Source organism: Leguminivora glycinivorella, chromosome 15 (genome assembly GCF_023078275.1).
Source record: "Leguminivora glycinivorella isolate SPB_JAAS2020 chromosome 15, LegGlyc_1.1, whole genome shotgun sequence".
Classification (NCBI taxonomy): Eukaryota; Metazoa; Arthropoda; class Insecta; order Lepidoptera; family Tortricidae; genus Leguminivora; species Leguminivora glycinivorella.
Genome location: NC_062985.1, coordinates 5,903,297 through 5,925,908, shown reverse-complemented (window position 1 = coordinate 5,925,908; position 22,612 = coordinate 5,903,297). Strand labels below are relative to the sequence as shown.

The window sequence follows — 22,612 nt, the reverse complement described above, 5'->3', positions numbered from 1 at the left end:
CACCGTTGATGCAAATTCCGTTCATGCCTCCAGATCAAGAGCCAAATCATGACAACTGGCAGGTGAACAGAGACCCTAACTCGAATGGGGAAGGGCCTGAAGGCATGGGCTACCCAGAGCCCAATATGAGACATATGATGAGACCAGGCCTAAACATGGGTCCTAGAGGTCCCGGACCAAACATGGGGCATGGACCTAATATGGGGCCTAGACCAGGAATGAACATGGGCCCAGGTCCAATGATGGGACCTGGAGGCCCTAACATGCCCCCAATGCCACCAGGTGGGCCTATGCCTCCTGGAGGTCCTATGCCGCCTTTCATGGGTGGCCCTCCTAACTACCCTATGCCTCCTAATTGGGGTCCTAATGGACCAGGTGGACCCTGTGGTCCCGGTCCTATGCCTCCTAACATGTGTGGCCCTAATGGTCCAATGCCGCCATTCTTTGGCCCACCCTTCCCCCAAATGCGTCCTAACGGCCCCCTGGCCCCCTGGCCCGCCAGGCCCTCCTGGCCCTCCCAACTCCATGATGCCCCCAAATTCAATGAACAATGGCAACATGCCATTCATGGGTCGCCCTCCATTCGGTCCCAATGGCCCTAATTTCAATAATGGCAATGGCAACATGCCATTCATGCCACCAAATATGATGCCACCAAACAGCATGCCGAACAATCTGCCTTCTAGTAACATGCCTCCTGGCAATATGCCTCCAAGTAGCATATCTTTACACAATATCCCTGAACCGAAACCTGTGGATTCAATGCCAGAGATGAACCTGCAGAACATTCCCCCGCCCCTGCCGCAGCTCAGTCACATTCCGTCGCCCAAGGATGAACCTGCATCACCAACAAATCAAGGTATTATGGTTTTCAGAATAAGCGTTTTTAATTTAATATTAGTATAGTATCTTCTTTTCATTTAAATTTTTGATGAATTGGCCAAAAGTCAAGCTTTTTGATAAATTATTTTTGTTAGTTGGATTTGTAAAGCCAATGATCATTATTAAGCCACTACAAGTTATTCAAAGCCATTATTCTCATGTTAAAATGGGTGGTCGGCTTTTGTATGGATCATAATATTTAAAATCATACATCCATACAAACCTGTTCAAAGTCAGTTCTCAGGGAAGACAATCAATATTGCAGTCAAAAGATCTCTCTCGCAAATTAGAAATCTTATTTTTAAAACATTTATGTGTCGACAAATTCCTGCCAATTGTAAGTTGCTCTAAAATGTTCGTACAACATAATCATGAGACAACCAAATCTTGAAAATAGAATTCTCTAAATTCGACCACCCTATCACTTAACTTCACAATTGAATATAGGATAAGAGTTGTTAGTTAGGCAAGGTAGGCGTGGCCACTAGACGTTGTTGTTGACTCGTGGTGTGCAGTTTCCTCTGCAGATTGGCCGCCGTCGGTGCTCCGCGCTGCCACGGAGGTCGCCCGGAACGGCGACCACTGGGAAAATGTCCTGAAGGCAATTCACTCACAAGACCAAAATATGTGGTAAAACTCTTGCCACTGTAGCCTTGTCCCTACAGGATACGTGCTGTATTCTTTTTTTATTATATTATTTTTCTACAATCGACTGTGATTGGTGCAGTGTTATAAAGAAGTTATTCTTATTTGGTAAATAGACTTTGTTTCTGACTACAGTAAAGCTTTTCATAAATAGTCAGATGATATTTCTTTTCAGTACTTTATAAACTATTCATTTAGAACCTCGAGACTATGTAGTGACATATCCTTCTTTATCACCAGACTAACATAATTTGAAGATTATTTGAACATCTGACTAACGTGTAATTTTATTGAATATTTTTCGATTTGTTCTTTTTTCAAGTAGTCACACTACTATATATAAATTATAAATTTAAATAGATATCATACACGAAATAAAAAACGACCCTAGGGCCCACTGGTGGCCGAGCCGGGAATCGAACCCGGGTCTTCAGCTTACGCGGCTAACGTCCTCACCACCAGACCACCCGCCCGCCCGCGCATTTTTTCTTTCGTGTATGATATTTATTTAAATTTATAATAAAAGAAGCAATTAAAAAAAAAAAAATTCGGACAGTATTTTGCTGATTGAACTGAATTCTTCCTGTCAGAATAGGACCATGTTTTTCATATAAATATATTTCGTCATTTTGTGATAACATCGCTATTTATCAAATAAGAGAACTAAAAACATCAATCTACATAATCAATAACTAATATTTATAATGTTGCACTGAAACTATAGGTTGTAAGCCTAATCTAAAACATCCTTTGGCCTTTCTCTCTATACCAAGTATCTAAGGTTTCATATATTTTCAGGTTCCTTCATAATACGAATTGCAAGGAGTACAAGGAATTCCGGGAGCTAGTGGAAAAGATGCGGAAGGACAACCCGGAGAAGAAGCCGGAGGTCAAACCTGAGGATGTGTATGAGCCTGAGTTCTGCTTGGATGATGATTATGATAGTGATGAAGATTACAAGTCCGCAGACAAGAAGTTTAGGTAAGATATATAGCCACAGACAAATTGTAAGATTTTTTAAAATTTATTTAATGTCTACTAATGTCAGTTAAATCTTTGAACGCAACTAGTGCCTTCGTGAACGTTGTAGACAAAGGTTGCTTGTTACGGCGACTGTCAGTTGATATCTTTGGCGGTTTGGTATTTTTTGTTGATTTTACTACTCGTACCAGAATAACTTTAATTCTGTTTCATCCAAGTTTAAACATACAGGTAGGAACATAATGTACGAAAACATGTATATCTATTCCAGTTTCGGCGACCAAGACTCCCAAAAACCCTGGAACCAGTTCAACTTAGGCAGCTCGATGAAACGCGAGGCGGCTAGCTCACAGAGCGACGACGAAACTGAGATCAAGCGAGAACGGCGCAAGAAGAAGAAATCTCGCTGGGGCGATGAGCCTCCAGTAGCTGATATCAAGCCTCCAGGCGTAGTGGCGCCTTTGCCGCCTGGGATGGCGCCTTTGCCGCCCGGTATAGCGCCTTTAAGTATGCCGCCGATGCCGCCCGGTATGCCACCGATGCCGCCACTACCAGGTATGTATTAGTAGGCTGTTGTAAGAAGTCTGGCTGCAAGATGAGCGTCTAGTAGCGGATATCAAGCCTCCTGGCCTCCTTTGCCTCCCGGTATGGCGCCTGTTCCGTTCTGCAATGTTAGCTTGCGACCTGTGGCCATTTCTCAAAGCTGAAAGTTACAAGTGGAAGTCTCTTTTCAACTTGTCATATTTGACAGTGACTACCACTTGTAACTTGTAGCTTCGAGAAATGGGCCACTGGTTTCATCGGCTGCCGATGTCCATGTCACAAATTTGTTACCTTTGATTCTGTTACAGGAATGAAGCTGGCAAAAGTAGAAGAGGACGGCTTAAAGCTCACAAATGTGAACCGGGCCAACCCGGCCCTAATGCAGTACGCCATGACCAACTATGGCACGATGAACTTGAGCCCTGAGGACTGGAAGAAGTGTGAGGACAACTTCAAACTCAATCTGCTGTTCCAGGTAAGTTTTGAACTACTAATGACGGGTTCCTAGCCAGTGTACCAATCGTTTGCGCCGTAGCGTACGAAACGGTAATCTCTCTTATTATTCTTTCAAATTCGTGCGACACCTACAGAGAGACATGATTTTCTTCGCTATAGCGCAAACAATTGACATCTGTAGGCCTAGCACATGATTGCCGAGAGAGTATGTCGCCGCGAGATAGATGACATGTAGGGCTTGCAATATCGGACGATTTTCAATTCCGGAACTGGTTTTCGAGATTGGACTTCAATTCCGGAATTCCGGAACTAGTTCCGGAATTGAACAATTTTTTTTGGTTTGGTTTTCTGGTGGGTTTTTGATGAAATAGTACAATTTTAAATTGAAATTTATTATAAATCGACGTTTAAGACAATAACGCCACCTGAAAGGCATATAGCACTGAAATTTTCATTTTAGTAATTTTACAGGAAAGCCCATTTTGTGTCAAAATCGGTCTTGCAAGGTATTTCGAACTACAGTTAACGATTCAAACGAGGTTTTAGTGCCAGTTTTCTGATAGTGGTCAACGTTAAAGTTATTTTTTTATCCATTGAGCATCGAAATAATATAAAAGTAATAATTTATAAGAATGGCATAACTTCTTGTTCACATAACTGTAATAAAAGAAATATTGAATTACCTTTATCAGACTCGAGTAGGGACAAAAGATATCCAAGTTAGCCCAAAAAGACAGATTTTATGATGTATTCCTAGGTACCTACAACTACATGTACGCCTTAATTTTTTGTAAAAAAATAAATCATTCTTTTCATATTCATCATTTTCCATACATTCGCTTCTCAAATCTTTTGATTTTGTGGTAAATGGTAATAGACTTAGATAGAGTTTAGTAAAATATGCACACGTCTTTGTGAAAAGTGTATAAAGTAACTACAACGTTATGCTTGTGAATGAATGTAATACCAAATACTACGATTTGCGTCTGAACTTAAGACTTTATGCCTAAAATATTCACTGCTATGAAAAAAGAAGGAAAATTTTGAGTTTATGCCGCTTTAATACCGATTATTACTGAAATTTTAGGTTCGATCTAATAAATTGAGCATAAATAACGCTATTAAAATAATATTATACCTAATGTTATTTATTTATATTTAATTGTCCTTCAGTATTCAAGCATAACACTCAACTCCCGGCTAGTAATTTTAAATTATCACAAGACACAACTTTCTACAACAAATATTTACTTTGAACTGATTATATATATTTCACTTACCTATTAGCTAAAACAATTGAGAGCAAAACCAGAAAGTGAAAATGGTATAATATTAGCGGGTTAAAACTACACCATCTCGCTCTAACTAGCCCTGGATGCAACCCTTTGGTCATAAAATAGGCACTACCTGAATCCGAGCAGTGTCTAACTTAATGAATTTACATATCTTTTATAGACGCGGTGGTAGTTTTGTAAAATAACCAGGCTGATACACGTTTTCGTCCAAAAATATATCTTTTTTCAATTCCGGAATTTTCGAGATTATGTGTTTCAATTCCGGAACTGTAATATCGGAAAAATTGTCCGAAATTCCGGAATTTCGAGATTCCGGAATTCCGGAATGCAAGCCCTAATGACATGGCTTCTTCTAACTGTATCAATGACATAAGGACGGGTCATCTCGCGGCGACATACTCTCGCGGCAATCATGTGCTAACCCTGCTGGGCCACGTAGGTACCTAGATGTCAAAACGGTACGATATATCCAGAGGCCGTGAATTTAAATTTTAGGCAATGGTCCCACCAAAAGTGAGTAAGCGATGAGCTATCCGCGATAGAAACGAATGAAAGAAAAAGATAGCTCGCTCGCTCGCTCCCGTGTAAATAAAAGGGTGAGCAACCGATTTATACATGAAATAAAACTATGGAAACGGATTAAATCGCGTATAATGAATTTACAATTCATCCCGACGTTTCGAACACTACAGCATTCGTGGTCAACGGGTGACTGAGGAAAAATTACAATGTGCAAAAGCTACCCACATAAAACGCACAACACAACGTACATTAACGTACATTATACGCGATTTAATCCGTTTCCATAGTTTTATTTCATGAGTAACTATCGCGGTAACCGAAGACAATATTAACCGATTTATTTCATCTTTATCATTGCGTCTCTTTTATTTACACAGAAGCGACTATCTTTTGTTCTTTTCTATCTCTGATGGCTCATAACTCGCTTTTGGTGACCCGAGACAGTATTTTGTCCACTTTAATATTTTTATTTACCATAATTGTTTGCAGGATATGTTGAAAAAGAGGCAGGAAGTAGAACGCCTGGCGGCGTCAGGCAAGCACAAGTACGAATACGACAGTGATGAAGACACCGCGGAAGGAACATGGGAACACAAGTAGGTTGTTTTTATTACAGACAAGTTATTGATCGTCTTAGATGAAGCGTAAACACTCTAGTCATTCAAAATTTCAAACACTTATTTAATCATGCGCTAATAGAACCAAAAACACTCAAGAACTTGAATAATCCAACGGTCAGATTTTGATAATGTAGCGTAGGCATCTACGTACTCAGCTGTCATCAAAGGATAGCATTTTTTACAAGCTTTTATTCAACTTGCCTAGTTAGTAATGTTACTAACGTTAGTGTGCGTCAAAACGTCGAAGCTAAATTTGACCCACTTCCCGGTTTCCGATTGAGCTGAAATTTTGCACGCATGTATAAATCACGTGAAAATGCAATATTATGGTATCACGCAGCTGATCTGATGATGGAGCAGAAAGGTGGTCATAGGAACACTGTCATGAAACGTCGTACCCCATCGAGTAAGGGGTTTTTAGAAACGTCTCGGAGGTGACTGTTGAAAGAAAGGTACAGTCGGCGAGTCGGCTTTTGCCAAAAATAAAATTTTTGCAAACATCTTATCATATTAGGCCCTTTTATAATCTCATATTCTTCCTTGTTCTTGTTATTATAATTGCTGTGTTTTAAAGGTTACGCGCAAAAGAAATGTACGCGACGGAGAAGTGGGCCGACGAGCTCACAAAACAGGCAGCCGGGAAACATCACATTGGCGACTTCTTGCCCCCAGAAGAACTGAAAAGTAAGCTTTTTAATTTACCTTAATTTAAATACTCCCATATCGATCGTATCGTCTTATCGAAAAACCTGCAATTTACTTTTTAACTGATAGTTTTGAGTGTATCTTGCGTTACTCAAATAGTCTTTGGAGTACCAAGAAATTTGACTTCTAATATACAACATCTATGTCGGTCATTCATAAAGTTGATTTGATAAGCAATTGGATGCTCTTAAAAAAAAACTTGTTTACATTACATGCGTTCTTTCCTCCAATGTTTGCTAGTTGAATATTACAAGGAATAAGGGCCAGTTGCATCAAACCTGTTATAGCGTTTATTATTTGTGCCGTTTGTATATCCGAGGTCTTTATAGAGAGTACGTCGTAGACGTCGCATCGGACCGATAGATGGCGCCATCGTTCGTTGTAAGTCGCTCCGGCGTCTCACCGCCGCGATGTTGGTAGTCCCGTTTTTCCCCACCTGCAACACAAGGCCCCCCGCGCCCCGACTCGCCACCAGCCACCCTCATTGTTTCGTCGAACGCCGAAGTGACCGGTTGTCGCGTATTCCGTTCGAACATTTTTACAGCATGGTGTCTCGAAATTAATCTTTTAGTTTCTATTTCCTTGTTATTTCTGGTCAAACCAGAGTTATTCGTGTTTTTATTTAAAAAGTGGCTTATAACGTTTCGGAATTATGAAATTTTTCAATTTCATCCGTCAATTCTTTCTTCCCTTTTAGTTTGCGCTCGTTCGTCTTGAATAATGAGATATACTATGCCTCGCTAGCGATCATTATTCGTCTTTCGGGGTTCTCACTATAGAAATGAACGAGCGGTGCTTTATGATTCTACCCACTTTTTTGTAAGAAAGTTCCATGCTGCAAAAATCGTTACCGTTAATCAGTTTTCTTTTTAAACTATTCGCATTTCCGAGACTAAAGTAGGAAGTGTTATCCGCGTATTAAAAGTTTCGCGCGAGAATATAAGCGGTAACGTAGGTAAGTTGCTCCGCCGGGGACCACGTGCTCCGGGGACCACGTGCTTCGCGACCGCGTGCTGCGCGACCTGCGGGCTGCGGCGGCGGCGGCGGCGGAGGGCGCGGTGGAGGAATACCGCGCTCCAAGGAGGTTTGAATTTCTCCGACGAATGGGTGAGCAGATTCATATTATTTTAGAAAGAATATGTTCGGTTTCCGATTCGGTGCGGAGGCCCCAAGCCACGTGTCGGCGCCGAAACTTACTGTAGCGCTGCGATAGCGCCGCTGACCGCGGCAGTGTTGTCCGCCGCGTCGGCGCCGCCGAGGTTGCGTAGAAGTTGCCTCCTCGTTAACGATGGCCATCTCTGCGGTGCCGCCGAACAACGTTGTGGCCGCCGCATAGGCGTCGCGTGCGACGCTGTAAGTATGTCTGCTGCTGCCCCGACGCGAGCGCCGTGCCGTTAGTGATCAGTCGTCAATACGCAGGCTACCAGCGCGGCTACCTTCTGCCCCCGCCACAACGCCGCGAGCCTGCTGAAGCTGTCCACCAATATCGCTGGCCGCCACGCTTATGCTGGCGCCTCGATGGTGATGCAGAGCGTTCGTCTGCCGTGACAACGCCGCGAGCCTGCTGAAGCTGTCCACCAGTATCGCTGGCCGCCACGCTTATGCTGGCGCCTCGATGGTGATGCAGAGCGTTCGTCTGCCGTGACAACGCCGCGATCCTGCTGAAGCTGTCCACCAGTATCGCTGGCCGCCACGCTTATGCTGGCGCCTCGATGGTGATGCAGAGCGTTCGTCTGCCGTGACAACGCCGCGATCCTGCTGAAGCTGTCCACCAGTATCGCTGGCCGCCACGCTTATGCTGGCGCCTCGATGGTGATGCAGAGCGTTCGTCTGCCGTGACAACGCCGCGATCCTGCTGAAGCTGTCCACCAGTATCGCTGGCCGCCACGCTTATGCTGGCGCCTCGATGGTGATGCAGAGCGTTCGTCTGCCGTGACAACGCCGCGATCCTGCTGAAGCTGTCCACCAGTATCGCTGGCCGCCACGCTTATGCTGGCGCCTCGATGGTGATGCAGAGCGTGCGTCTGCCTTGACAACGCCGCGAGCCTGCTGAAGCTGTCCACCAATATCGCTGGCCGCCACGCTTATGCTGGCGCCTCGATGGTGATGCAGAGCGTTCGTCTGCCGTGACAACGCCGCGATCCTGCTGACTGTCCACCTGCTGTAGCTGTCCACCAGTATCGCTGGCCGCCACGCTTATGCTGGCGCCTCGATGGTGATGCAGCGAGCTCATCTGCCGTGACAACGCCGCGATCCTGCTGAAGCTGTCCACCAGTATCGCTGGCCGCCACGCTTATGCTGGCGCCTCGATGGTGATGTAGAGCGTTCATATGCCGTGACAACGACGCGAGACGCGATCCTGCCGAAGCTGTCCACCAGTATTGCTGGCCGCCACGCTTATGCTGGCGCCTCAGTGGTGATGCGGAGCGTAATACTGTTAACCGCTGCACAGGCGTCGCAATCCTTCTGCTGCGTCTGCCGTGACAACGCCGCAAGCTACTTGAAGTTTTCCACCGGTGTCGTCGGCCGACACGCTCATGCTGGCGCCTTGATGTCGCCTCGATCGCACGAGGTAAGATTGCAGACGCGGCGACCTTCATCGCGCCACCGAGCGCAATACTGCGGCTGCCGCGAAGGCGTCGCTAATTTTCCTGCCGCGTTTGCCGTGACGACGCCGCGAACTCTGTTGATGCTGTTCACCGATGTAGCTGACTGCCACGCTGGCGCCGGTGCCTCCCGCGCTGACGGCGGCGACCTCGAGAGGGCCACCGAGCACGATACTGCGCGACGCGACAGGGCATCGAGACGCCTTTCGAGCTGACGACGGCCGTCTCAATCTGACCGCCGAACATAACAGCGTCTGCTGCAGTGACAAGCTGGTAAGATTGCTGATGTGGGCCCTTGGTGCTGCTAGCCGCCACGCTGATAACGCCCGTCGCGCCTAAGATGTCACGCTCACCGCGAACACTGTCTTCCCCTACAATGGTGCCACGACCACGACTATCCAGGCTCCGTCTGCTACGGTACCGTTGCAGACTCTGTTGCTGACCAGGCTGATACTACCCTCCAATGTGACGCCGGGCGCCGCTATCAGCTGACATCCCGTACACTATGGTATCCACTCTTCTCTTTCCAGTTCCCGTGAAGTACGACTGTATTTACACTCTATTTTGACCAAGGACTCCTCCGTCGCCGAAGTGAGAACAGATAAATTCTTAAGATGCTACGTCCTAACGTGGTTTGGAGACCCATAGTTGAACGAGGTAAGACGTCAATAACCGGACGAGGAGCCGCACTGCTGCGAGGGTGTCCTGACGATGTTCGCGAGCTATCTAATCGGAGAGGCGCCTCGCGAGAAGACCCTGTGATTCCTGTACATCGCTCATTGTGTAGGTCAAAGACATCGTAAAGGTTTGCGGAATTAAAAAAAAAAAATCCCTTTCAGAATGTCCAGATCTGAATTCGAGCCAGCGTCCTGCATCCTGAGCGTGCGTCTGTTTACCGGGCGGACACCAAAACCGATCGGCAATCTGGCCGCGGGGGTTCCAAGTACACGACGATTTCCCGGAGGCTTGTGGCGCCCCCTGTCCATTCGAGAGATTAACTTATTCGCCGAGCCTCTAATAAACAAATTGGGAAAAATAAACCTGCTTCGCCTTAGTGAACTTCAGATTCCAGCTCAAAGCGAAAGGGGCCAGGAACTCAGGAGTACTTCAGTAGTTATCATCTGGCTCGACTATACTCAATTAATATAGTGCTTGATTCGATCGTAGAACCTGATTTCATAAATTTCACAACTTTCGTGGTCTACAGAGGAAGGTTGCACCGCTGCAGTTTCCAGCATTACCTCGTACAGCTGCCGATAGCTGTAGGCCAATCGCCCCTGTTTTGCTTGCATCTGCAGCCCGATAAGACCTTCAATAATCGGAACATTGTACGAAGTAAAGCTCTTCCGATGGAGAATAATCTTCAACAGGCGGTGGCGCTGGCGACTGAAGTGACATGCAGCCGGCTTAAGGTTCGCATAGCACTATATGCTATGCACAGTTCAGTTGTATGTTATGTTATGCTGTACGATGGCAGGACTACATCTCTTCTGTTACGAGTAACTACGACAGTAACTGCTGACTCCAACAGACTGTCGTACGAGGTCAGTATGCACCCCCTGGGAGCCAAGTAAGTGACCTTCGGTGACCTCGCCTTCTTCTGCTTCGCCCGTCATCGTACCTCTTCGTCTGCGAGAGCCCTGCATTACACCGTACAACGGTACGTATTAAGCCTCCGCCACACATAAAGCGCATTCCGCTTCGCTATCAGCGCGCTGAATGCGCGTGCATTCAGCTCGCGTCCCGCGCGCGTTGCGCTCGCTATCAGCGCTCGTTCGTTCCCGCTAGCGCCCACTGGGCGCAACGCCAGCGTTAGTGCGGTGCACCGCCATTATTGCGCTCCGCCTACGCTCTTAAAGCGCGCATGTGTGGCGGTGTTAAATTCACCCCTTGACCTGCTACCACGACGTGTTCAGCAACCACCAGCGATGCGACACTGACGTCTCCACCTCTCAGTCTACTCTGTCGACCTTCATTGCACGAAGTAGAAATCCGTCGCATCGGGTTTTGGATTAGGTAATGGATTACCCTAAGAGTCAATGACTGACTTAAAGAAATCGACTGATACCTCCGTCCAGTGTAGTAGCAATCGACAGCGCTCGTACTTTTCATCTTCTAGGCTAGTCTTACCGAGCGATCGGTATCCTCAAATGCCCTCACTAAAAAGAGTTCAGAGTTCAGGAGTCTCGCTTGCAACCGCGCTCGCTTGACGCGAAATAGTCTGATCGAAAATACCAGTATTGTAACAAATAGCCCTTGGGCACGTGAGTGATGACCTTTTTCTGTGTTTGATATGGACGTAAGACGTTGGACTTTAAATAGTCATATCAAAGCTAATATTGATTTAGATAATTTTTACGAAGGGTTGACAAAAGCAGTATCAATTACGTTACCCTGCTACAGTACAGATAGTTACACTACTTTTACAGTTAATTTCCACACTTGTGTCTGAAATTGGGTTTATAACCTGATAAAATAACGTGTCTGTTAATAATAATAGTGTATCTAAGGTTTTTGTATCTTGTTCAAGTCAGCCTCGCCTACATCTTTTTTTTTTTTTTTTGGTTTTGATCTGCGATGTATAATAATGTCATTTCTCTAACTATTCGCTGACTAAAGCTAAACGTCATCACGAAAATCTCTTTATGCGTTTCTGGCACCGAGATATTCGCAGATCGAAGGCTATTTCGACTGATACATCTGTCAAATCGGTTCAACTGATTCACTTATTCTTCTATGCTATGCCAATAGGGCTACCAAAGGCTTGCGCGCCAGCTGACTCGCCACCAGGAGATAATAAACAGGTCTCTATAAAGACCTCGGATATACAAACGGCACAAATAATATAAAAATTTTACCTTCCAATAAAATTTGTATTATTTTGCCTGGTATATCCGAGGTCTGAGTGATGCCTTCCTGGTAGGCTTAATATACCGTCGGCACTTCTCCTCAACAATGAGGGTGGCTGGTGGCGAGTCGGGGCGCGGGGGGCCTTGTGTTGCAGGTGGGGAAAAACGGGACTACCAACATCGCGGCGGTGAGACGCCGGAGCGACTTACAACGAACGATGGCGCCATCTATCGGTCCGATGCGACGTCTACGACGTACTCTCTATAAAGACCTCGGATATACCAGGCAAAATAATACAAATTTTATTGGAAGGTAAAATTTTTATATTAAATTTTACTGTATGGGAAGTTCCATAGACGTCTGCTGCATGACGATGATGTGTCTGTCAAATGTGGTTGATGCAACTGGCCCTAAAAATGGCAAGTTTGGCAATATCTCTCAAAATGTTATAACCAATTGCATCTTTAACACGAAACAAATTTCAGATTTATGGAGAAATATTCAGCCGTGAAAACGGGCAAGGAACCAGACTTGAGCGACTACAAAGAGTTTAAACTGAAAGAGGATAATGTTGGTAAGCTAATTTAAATTGCAGATAGGAAATTAGTATCAAGTAATGAACGCATAATAGTATATTGTGCAACAATGAGGTAAGGGGGATTTTGTCAACGAGTGTTAAAACTCGCGACAGCCGCAGGCTGGAGAGAGTTATAGACACGAGTTTACAAAATCCTTACCTCATGAGACACACAATGTTTTTCATCACATTTGAGAGGAAAACACAGAGAAAAAAAATCATAAGGAAAACCTTCAATGAATGGCGGTGTTGTACTGCTCGTTGCTATGGCAACGCGGTCAAGCTCAAATCAAGATGGCCGTCACAATTTCCTGCCAGATTGCAAATTATAACGATTTATCTACGTGAAATTTACAAAATAAATGTAAAACACACTGAAATAATTGTAAAACATTAATAAAATGCATTTTTCAAACCATATAATATTTTTTTATAGCTTAATAGTCAAATTTTAGTTGTGCAAAAAAAAAAACTTGGCTCATTGAAACATCCTTTGCTTGAAGTATTGTACGGATTGTATTAATTTTTAAAACTAAATCCATTACCCCCTGGGAATAAAATAGTACATTATTCTTCAGTACACGTAGACGCAATGAGACCTTTAAACAGCAAATGTAATGAAAACAGTTTTTTTATATTAACACTAAATTGACTTTAGCAACCAAGAACCATGCTCAGATGCCGCCTGTCGGACAACCCGCTGGGCGGGTGGTCGCCATACCAGCGGGCGCTTATAGGTAACACCCGGTTTCTGGTCCCGACGTAGTGCGAGTTACTCACGTATACAGAGTCCAAGGTTGCTCGACATGTTTCGGCTCCATATCGAGGAGCAGTTTCAATGAGCGCACGAGACGGTATTCCGACGCAGATGCCGTTTTATTTTTTACTAGCTTTTGCCCGCAGCTTCGCTCGCGTTAGAAAGAGACATAAAGTAGCCTATATCACTCTCCATTCTTTCAACTATATCCACTTAAAAAAATCACGTCATTTCGTCGCTCCGTTTTGCCGTGAAAGACGGACAAACAAACAGACACACACACTTTCCCATTTATAATATTAAGTATTGATATGTTAACAAGCTTATGTGCTCATAGTATTACAGTCGTGCTCAGATTTTTTTTGTTGGTGTAAGTGTTACAATATGAGTTTATATCTCAATTCAAAAATAAACACACTGGAGAGCTAAATACAAATGCCTTTATCTGCATATTTTGTACGAATGATTAATCTGGGTTACCAGGATTCGAAACCGTTGCGACCGATATTAAAAATTCGAAAAGTCGGAAGTACATTTTTAAGTCTGAAAATAGAGGATACGCTTATCAACCCATACACTGGGACGTACAATAAGTCACCTGCTGTGACATGTGCACTTGTCCAGAGAACTTTACACTTTTGGCACTGTATTGTGCATTCTTGTGAGCTATGCGTGCCAAAATGAATTCAATTTGTGAATGAGGTGTTTATTATTTGTAACGACGACTGATGCGCGTCACGCTTTAGAAATGTTTTGGAATGATACAAATACAAAATTCTGACAAACTGACGAAATATCCCAGCATTTAATGGGTTTATGGTCTTGTGACAGTAAATACTGTAATAAGGACGTGGTGTTTTCAAAAACGAAGCTGACTTTAGGTGGTCTAGCCAAAATGAAATGAAATATATTTATTTGTCAAAAAATAGGTGTACATAAAAGATCTTTTTCTATAAAAGTATCTCCACTTTCAGCCTATTATAGAGATATAAATAAAATGACCTTACAACTATATTTACAGAACTTATAATTATATTTACATCGAGATTTAAGAAATATCAAGACATAATCGTAGATAGAAAATGCCAACCGCAACTTAAATGATGAATGAAGATAGTTATCTGACTTTTCGTAGCGCCATCCGTCATGCCAGTACACTTTTTATATTTGTTTCGCGTTTCTCGTTATACGATTGTCATCAGGGTAATTCCATGTAACAGAGTAATGTAAGTGACCAATTATTTGCATGATTTTTTATTCATGGTGCTAATTTAAATATCAATATATCTAAGGATTAAAAGTAGGCTTATCTAGAGATAAATTAAGACTTCAATTTGCATCATAAATAAAAAAACATGCAATGAAGTGGTCACTTACATTACAGTTACGTGGAATTGCCCATCATGGCTAGGCTGCTGGACTCCCCTAGCCTTTATTTGGACTGTATTTGTTAACAATTTGTCTACAGGTTTCAAAATGTTGCAAAAGTTGGGTTGGACCGAGGGCCAGGGGCTCGGCGTGGAAGGCACTGGTATCGTCGATCCCATCAACAAGTTCGTACTCTCGTTTTTATTATACCTGTAATTATGAAGACATAATATGACTTTCCATCTCAGAAGGGCCCTTTATTTAAGGAAAAATAAGGTTCTTTTCATCTAAAATTACAATAGATACAAGTATCGGCACGGAAGTTTAGTGCTAATCATTATTGCGCAGAAGTCAAAAACAGGTCTCTCAGGGATTTTTTAAAATTATAAATGGGCTTAGGTACTCTTGATTTGATTTTGCCGGGTTATATGAGCTCGGAAATTACAGGGCTTGGAAATTACAGGGTATGCGTTCCCATGCGCAGCTATTCCCCTCCACATTTTACTCAGCGCTAAACTTTCGTGTCGCTACTTGTACTCTGGTAGCGTTTAGGACAATGTTTGACGACCGGTCTGGCGCAGTCGGTAGTGACCCTGCCTGCTACGCCGCGGTCCCGGGTTCGAATCCCGGTAAGTGCATTTATTTGTGTCATGAGCACAGATATTTGTTCCTGTCATGGATGTTTTCTATGTATATAAGTATTTATATATATATTATATATAATTATATCGTTGTCTGAGTACCCACAACACAAGCCTTCTTGAGCTTACCGTGGGGCTCCTCAGTCAATCTGTGTAAGAATGTCCTATAATATTTATTTATTTATTTATATTTATTTATTTATTTACAATGCTGATTTCAGAATGAATGTCTTCCAAAAGAGATTGACTGATGAAAGGACCTTCACTTTGATAATTTCAATTCTACGTTTCACCTGAATTTGGTACAGTGACCGGAAATAAGATCGCACAAAAAGGAGACCGCAAAAATATCTGACACGATCTTATTTCTAGAGCCATAAGAGCGCGTCAGATATTTATGCAGCCTTCTTTTTGTATGATATTTTCGCCAGTGAGTTTATGCACTGTTAGCACATGATGACACGTCTTCTAATCGTATTAATGACAAGGATGGGTAGTCTATCTCGCGGCAATCATGTGTTAACCCTGCAGATGATATTACGGTATATGGTCACTTTACTTCGGCTTTGTGTAACAGGGCCAACCAGCCGGTCGCAAACATGGGTCTAGGCGCTGCCTCCTCCGACGGCGTGTCTCCTGATGACGACGAGTTCGACGCCTACAGGAAGCGGATGATGCTCGCATACCGGTTCCGACCCAACCCTTTGGTGAGTCTATATTTATATTATATCTGTAAGGACTGTAGGTACCGCAACTAACATGACCCTAGAGCACACCTCGGACACTGGCGATCAAATATATATGAAAGAGGCGCGTTCTTAGCACATAGTCTAAGCTTGTGTAGGTGAACGCGTACCTATGCTTGTATGACTGAAATATGTCAGGTCGATTGTTCGCGTTTTTGACTGGCGGTAACTGTGAGGTAACCGAGAGGGGGTGGGCGGCACTTTCAGCGGGGAGCGGGAGTGGCCATACTGTATTATAGTACTTTGTATTATACTGTGCCTAGAGCCCTAGGGGCTTCCTTCTACGCGGTTTGACAACCCTCTGGTGAATCTACATCAGTACCACAACCAACATGGGGCTAGGCGCTTTCTGCTCCCACGTGTTGTTTTCCCGTGACTTCTAAGTGGGACTGGAACCGGGAGCCCCCGGTTCTTTCCCGGTTCGTAGTATTTTTAGAGTTCCATACCAAAAAAAATCAAAAGGAACCTTTATGTCGCGACTCTGTCCGTCCGTCTGTGTATTTTGAGAGAATAAGCACATTGGATTGGAAGTAAGTTGATTGGAAGCTATGTTGCTATAATTGCACTATTTGCGATTTAAAATATCATGTTTATCTTGTCAAATTCAACTTTACTAATTATTTACAAATACTAAAAATGACATCGCACAAATTGAAATGCAAATACAATTTAAAAAATATTTTGGAAAGAACCGGGAGCACCGCTTCCTAATTGTTTGTCCCGGTTCTTTCGCCACCATAAAATTACCGGGATTTCCCGGGAAATCAAGAACCGGGAAATACCGGGAGCATGCCCTACGTATGATGCTCGCTTACTGCTTTAGACCCAACCTTCTGGTGAGTCTAATTCTATATCCGTACCACATGTAGCCAACCTTACCATTTTCGACCCTCGGCGAGTATATCATATCAGTAATATCAGTATCTTATACGACACCCTAACCGCTAATTTGAGAGCTCATATTATACTAGATGGCGCATGGCGCTATACCGAAGTAGTAATGATTATGCCGTAACTGCATTGGTATGGAATAAGGTTTACATTTAAACATAAAATGCATGTTATTCAAACTAAATCAAAGAATAGTATTAATATGATTTAAAAAAAACATGAACAAATTGCACTTTATAATAAGAACCAAGGAATATAATACCCACTATAAGAATTTAAAATGCAAGTTTGTTGCTTATACGATATTTTTCGTTTGTTACAGAATAATCCTCGGCGACCATATTATTAAGAAAATAGCTATATATATAACTTCGAAAAACTTAAACAGTTATGTTACTGGTACGAAACTAAAATATATCAAAATTAATTTTTATTAAGCAGAAACGTCTGCTAACGATTCTAAACATTTTTATATTAAAGGAAAAAATGGAAAAATTAACGCTTCCGGCGGGACTTGAACCCGCACCATTTTTGCAATCCGTGCAATGCTCTTACCAATTGAGCTACGAAAATATTAGACGTCACCTCAAGACGTGTGTACAAAAGGATAGGCATGGAAAGATTTGCGAAGTCCGGCGTGGCTTCCGTAGCTCAATTGGTAAGAGCATTGCACGGATTGCATCAAGTTCTGTTCTGATTACAGTAAACCTTAATATGTATAATATTATTTTCTAGTAATTTTGTCTGTAATTACCTATAATTTGATCGTGTTCGTATTAAATAACATCACCGATTAGCTAGTGACTCATGAAATGATAAAAGTACAAAAACAATATGTATATGTATTAACTATGTTATACAAATTATTTAACCGACAGCCTAAGAAGAGGTTATTTAAATATTTTGACATGTAACACAGTCTTAGGCCGATATTACACTATCGTAAAAATATGATCATAGACAACATGCCGTGAAGGCATACCTACAGACCTATGATCATATTTCTATCTAGTGTAATATCGGCCTTAGCCCAGCCAAATATGTTGACTGATTTTAAAGTGAGAAGCAACTAGATTTTCGATCTCAGTTGTGGGAGTAACGCGGGCTATGCTGTTTCGTTTACTTATTTTAAAGTAATAATTTTGTCTCAATTCACGGGTGGTAGGTAGCTATTTGTTAGAAATTGCGTAAATAATATTACTATAGTTTAAGTATTTGGGATACTTCCATGTAACTACAAGAATGTATTTGTCTGTAAGTACAATTACTAAAGTTACTAGTAGTTATTCTTTTGTTCGGAGCCAACTTGTATGTGTATTGTATCTCTTATTATTTAGAAATTTAGCTCCCAAAGTTGCTGTTACTTCATCATGGCATCATACTTACCGTATGTATAAATATTTAGCACAATTTGTTGCATACTTTAATAAAATATATACATCATACACCGTCTTTTATTAAACGCTTTTGGCAGCATACCAGAAGTTACCTAGCATCGTATCATCTCGGCAATATCCGCTTCCTGTTTTTAATCCAGGTAAAAATATTTGTGTCGTTATTTAGTCTAAACCACTTGCCACTTTTGGTGCTTACATTTTCGATATTTGTATCCTGATTATGCTAATTTGTACAAAAATAAGTAGGTTAGTAATTAAATTAGTAAGAATAATTGTTAATGTATCCTTATGGAGTTATCCATACATATTCAAGTTTTCCTTATGAATATCTTTTAAGCATTGTGTCGCAGTTATAATCTGACCATGCTACGTTTTCATACCAAGTACTCAATTCATCAATTACGAAGCTTACATTACAGGCATTACGAATTCTTACTGCTAAGCTTGTGGAAACAGTGTGGTTGACCACAAATAATCAAAACAGTGAACGTACAAGCTCAATCAGTAATGAGTCAACCCGCCAAAACCGCGCCGCTCGCGGTAAATTTAGAACCGTATGACACTACTTTCCCGTTCATTCAGTCTATGAAGAGTTTACGTACGCAAAGTTCAGTGGAAAACAGTGAGAACACGTAAATATGAGTTTACATAGAACTGCTAGTTTTCAAGTGTACAGACATGTGGATTCTAATACTAGTGATTCGTCAGAGTCGTCCAGTTCGTCGAAGAATTCGGATACTCCTTTGCGAAAGTAAGTACCTATGTTTTAGTATGTTATACGTTATGAATGTTACGATTGCGGCACGTGATTTAAATACAATGGAAGCTCTGATAGGTGTACGTATAGAGTACAAGATGTATTAATTGTATCATATGAGTAGGTAGTTTATATACGCTTGGTATGCTTGGTTTAGTTAGAATCGTTAGACATTTGCATCTGTCGTTTTAAAGGTCGTTGTTATTTATAGTGGAGCAAAACAAACAAACAGGCGTTCGGTTATGGTTTATTTTAGATTTGTTTAGTTACTTTAACCGCTGGCTGGTTGAATGTTATCACTTCTAGAACTTTGAGGAAAAGCTAAATTAGCAGGTTATAACTTTTTCCCCTCACTAGCTCGGAAACACGTGTTTTGTCATTTAATACCAGCGGGTAAAAACGCATTTTATCCACTAGTGGGTAAAGTAATTTGACCTTGAATAAAGTCAAATTAACTGCTTTAAAATTGATAAAAGTAGGTGAATCTAGTAATTAAGATGATTTACCACCTGTGGAACTACTGGAAGCAGTGATAAACGCATTTTTTTTTTTCCGTAGTAGTTTCCTCGCTATAGTGAGGGACCAGAAATCTGAGTTTTGTGTTACACTCGGGTGCAAATGTATTTTACTTCTCGTGTGTTAAAAAACTCGCAAGTTCAGGATTCTATTCATCGAACCACTCGCTTCGCTCGTGGTTCAACTATAGAATCCTTTCACTTGCTCGTTTTTCAATTCCACACTCGGCGTTAAAATACAACTTTGCCCCCTTGTATAACAAATAACTATAAAAAGGAATTCTTTGCTAGTTTTATTAACTTTTTTAAACTTTTTCTTTGTTAATATGGCAAATGGTACCTAGATACGTAAAATAGTATATAGATACGTAATGAAATGTGCCAAATTGTAATGCTTAACCTATTAGAAAAATTTATAATACCATCCAAAACCTTTCAATTGAAATAGAAGGACATACAACTTAATTCAACCAAGTGTCAAAATCTTTAGAATGTTTATGTAGTGGTATAGGGAAAGAAATTAACAACACACGTTGCGGCCCAAAAAAGAAAATTGCCGAACAAGCCCGTGCTTGACTAGCAAGAGTATCAAGTTTTTAGCAACTTTTACGCAGAAATTGCTCAAATATTTTAATTTTACTGTTTCCATTTAGATTTAACCGACTACTTCGCGCTTCGGTGTCACGTCACTGGGCTTACTTCAGAAAGGACAGGCCTGCGCTGCGGGACCGCGGTCGCTCAGTGTCCGACGCTGGACTCTGCTCCATTGTAGACGATGGTAGGTAAACTTATGATTATTGGACTAACGTAGGTTAATCTATCTAAGGGGACACAGTTGTTAGTAGATAAAATATATTCATACCCGACTTCGCGCGTCGGTGTCGAGCCACGCACTGGGCCTACTTCCGAAGGCACAGGCCTGCGCTGCGGGACCGCGGTCGCTCAGTGTCCGACGCTGGACTCTGCTCTATTGTAGACGATGGTAGATAAAATGAAGGTTATCTTGTTTTACCAACTACTACCATGTTCTTGTTGGACTAAAGTCGTAGGTGAAGTTCAGGCACAGTATAAGGACGACTCAGTAGTTAATCTCCGGCGCGATCGGTATTAGGCTCTCTCGCACGAGCCGCGCGCGACACGGCAGCGCGGCCCGTACTGACGCGACCGGCATCCTCTGGTTCCGCATGTACTCGCTGAACCTCGCTGCGTGCGAGCGCTACTCAAGGACAAATCGCGCGGCGCAAAAATTGTTAGAAAAATTATTACTTGTTTTATACTGTGGCAGGGACGCAGATAGGTACAGTCGTGTTCATGTTCAGTTACTTCTACAATATTTCATACGTACATATAGTCATTTTTTGATGGCACAATGCAAGGAGGTAAAAAGGAAAAGTGTGAAAACTAGTATAAGACACAATCGTGTCTTATACCTAGTTTTCCTCTGATAGCTATTCTTGTTTTGCGTTTTCATCCTAGATAGGTAACTTATGGGTATTGTTGTATCTAGATACACATGTGTGACATAAAGACGTGATGCACGTTCCACGACGTATTCCGTTATTATCATTTATCAGTAACTATTCACTGGAGTATGGCAAATTGGCAAGAAATGCGGCTATTATACAAAGGCCGCTCTTGTCGGGTCACGATCGACACGTGAGTTGAAATAATTGAGCATTGAATGCGAAACTTTAATTTCAAGAGTTTCAAGTTTCCCTACAATCTTCAATTGTTACGTTCCTATTATATTTCATGTTAATATTCTCGTTTGTATTGTCTTGGTACCCAAAAGTTAAGGACAAGGAAATCGCAGGCATACCTACGTCACCAGTGTCACCAGTGTCACCACGTATGCCTACAATTTTGGTAGCCTTGAAAGAAAACTATAGGTATCGGGAAATCAGACCCGTATAGGAGCATGTGACCACCAGACAATAACTAAAAACATAGCAGACGAACCATATAAGACAGCCTGTCAACCTGTGAACCAACCAAAGATGATCCCTTAGATGCATACAGTATTAACACCGCCAAATTTTTAGAAAGATTAGATAAGTATTTTAATCGTCATAACAAAATGGGAACGTGGTTGCTTATGTCTGGTTTTAGTACCTATCATCATTGGTAGGTACTACATATATTAATATATAATGTTAAATCACGTTGCAGAGTGTTACATAAACTCTTCCCGCAGACCCCGAACTGGATTTCCTGTCGTTCCCGGTGTCGACCCGCCGCTCGCTGCAAGTGTTTGGCACCCGACCAAGCGGACCCGCGCTCTTCGTAACGTAAGTCAATTTTGTTAGTAAAAGCCCTTACGAGTATACATTATTATCAACTATTTGACAGACATCATCGTCATCTATGGAACTTCCCAAACTTTATTCTAACGGATGCACATACTTGATTCTACATGAGAACCCCGAAAATGTAGGTAGAGCTCATGAAAATGGTCATGTTTCAATGCCACACAATAGGCTACTTGCCTCCTAGTCAAATCAGCTTCTTTTTAAGAACTGTCAAAACGAATTTGAACGACTTGGTAATATGGAATTTATGTGAAATCGAATTGAGTGATGTCACGGTCAACTCAGAAAGAAAAACCGGCCAAGAGCGTGTCGGGCCACGCTCAGTGTAGGGTTCCGTAGTTTTCCGTATTTTTCTAAAAAACTATTAAACCTATCAAGTTCAAAACAATTTTCCTAGAAAGTATTTATAAAGTTCTACTTCTGTGATTTTTTTCATATTTTTTAAACATATGGTTCAAAAGTTAGAGGGGGGGGGGCACTTTTTTCCTTTAGGAGCGATTATTTCCGAAAATATTAATATTATCAAAAAACTATCTTAGTAAACCCTTA

At 42.2% G+C, this 22,612-nt stretch overlaps 2 protein-coding genes across 3 annotated transcripts in view; both read left to right on the top strand.

Moving 5' to 3' along the window:
- The first annotated feature begins 216 nt into the window (after window positions 1-216).
- LOC125233979 (SURP and G-patch domain-containing protein 1-like) lies at window positions 217-18,530 on the top strand. Of its 2 annotated transcripts, XM_048140159.1 has the most exons (12): window positions 217-859; window positions 1,398-1,512; window positions 2,326-2,508; window positions 2,780-3,063; window positions 3,360-3,526; window positions 5,814-5,920; window positions 6,519-6,632; window positions 12,591-12,679; window positions 14,908-14,992; window positions 16,026-16,155; window positions 17,408-17,506; window positions 17,776-18,530. In XM_048140159.1, exons 1-11 carry the CDS (start codon window positions 367-369, stop codon window positions 17,432-17,434), a joined length of 1,794 nt encoding a protein of 597 aa, XP_047996116.1. In that variant the 5' UTR covers window positions 217-366; the 3' UTR covers window positions 17,435-17,506; window positions 17,776-18,530. The 2 variants fall into 2 exon arrangements, with proteins under 2 accessions (XP_047996116.1, XP_047996115.1); XM_048140158.1 differs by lacking the exons at window positions 16,026-16,155; window positions 17,408-17,506; window positions 17,776-18,530 and having other exon boundaries at window positions 6,519-6,628.
- Window positions 18,531-19,095: 565 nt separating this feature from the next.
- Window positions 19,096-22,612, top strand: part of LOC125233796 (GRAM domain-containing protein 2B-like) — a 95,166-nt gene continuing 91,649 nt past the window's right edge. Inside the window, exons 1-3 of the mRNA XM_048139899.1 lie at window positions 19,096-19,233; window positions 20,408-20,532; window positions 21,949-22,042. Of these exons, the coding sequence (XP_047995856.1) occupies window positions 19,121-19,233; window positions 20,408-20,532; window positions 21,949-22,042 (332 nt within the window). The 5' untranslated portion in view covers window positions 19,096-19,120. The remainder of the gene's footprint in view (window positions 19,234-20,407; window positions 20,533-21,948; window positions 22,043-22,612) is intronic.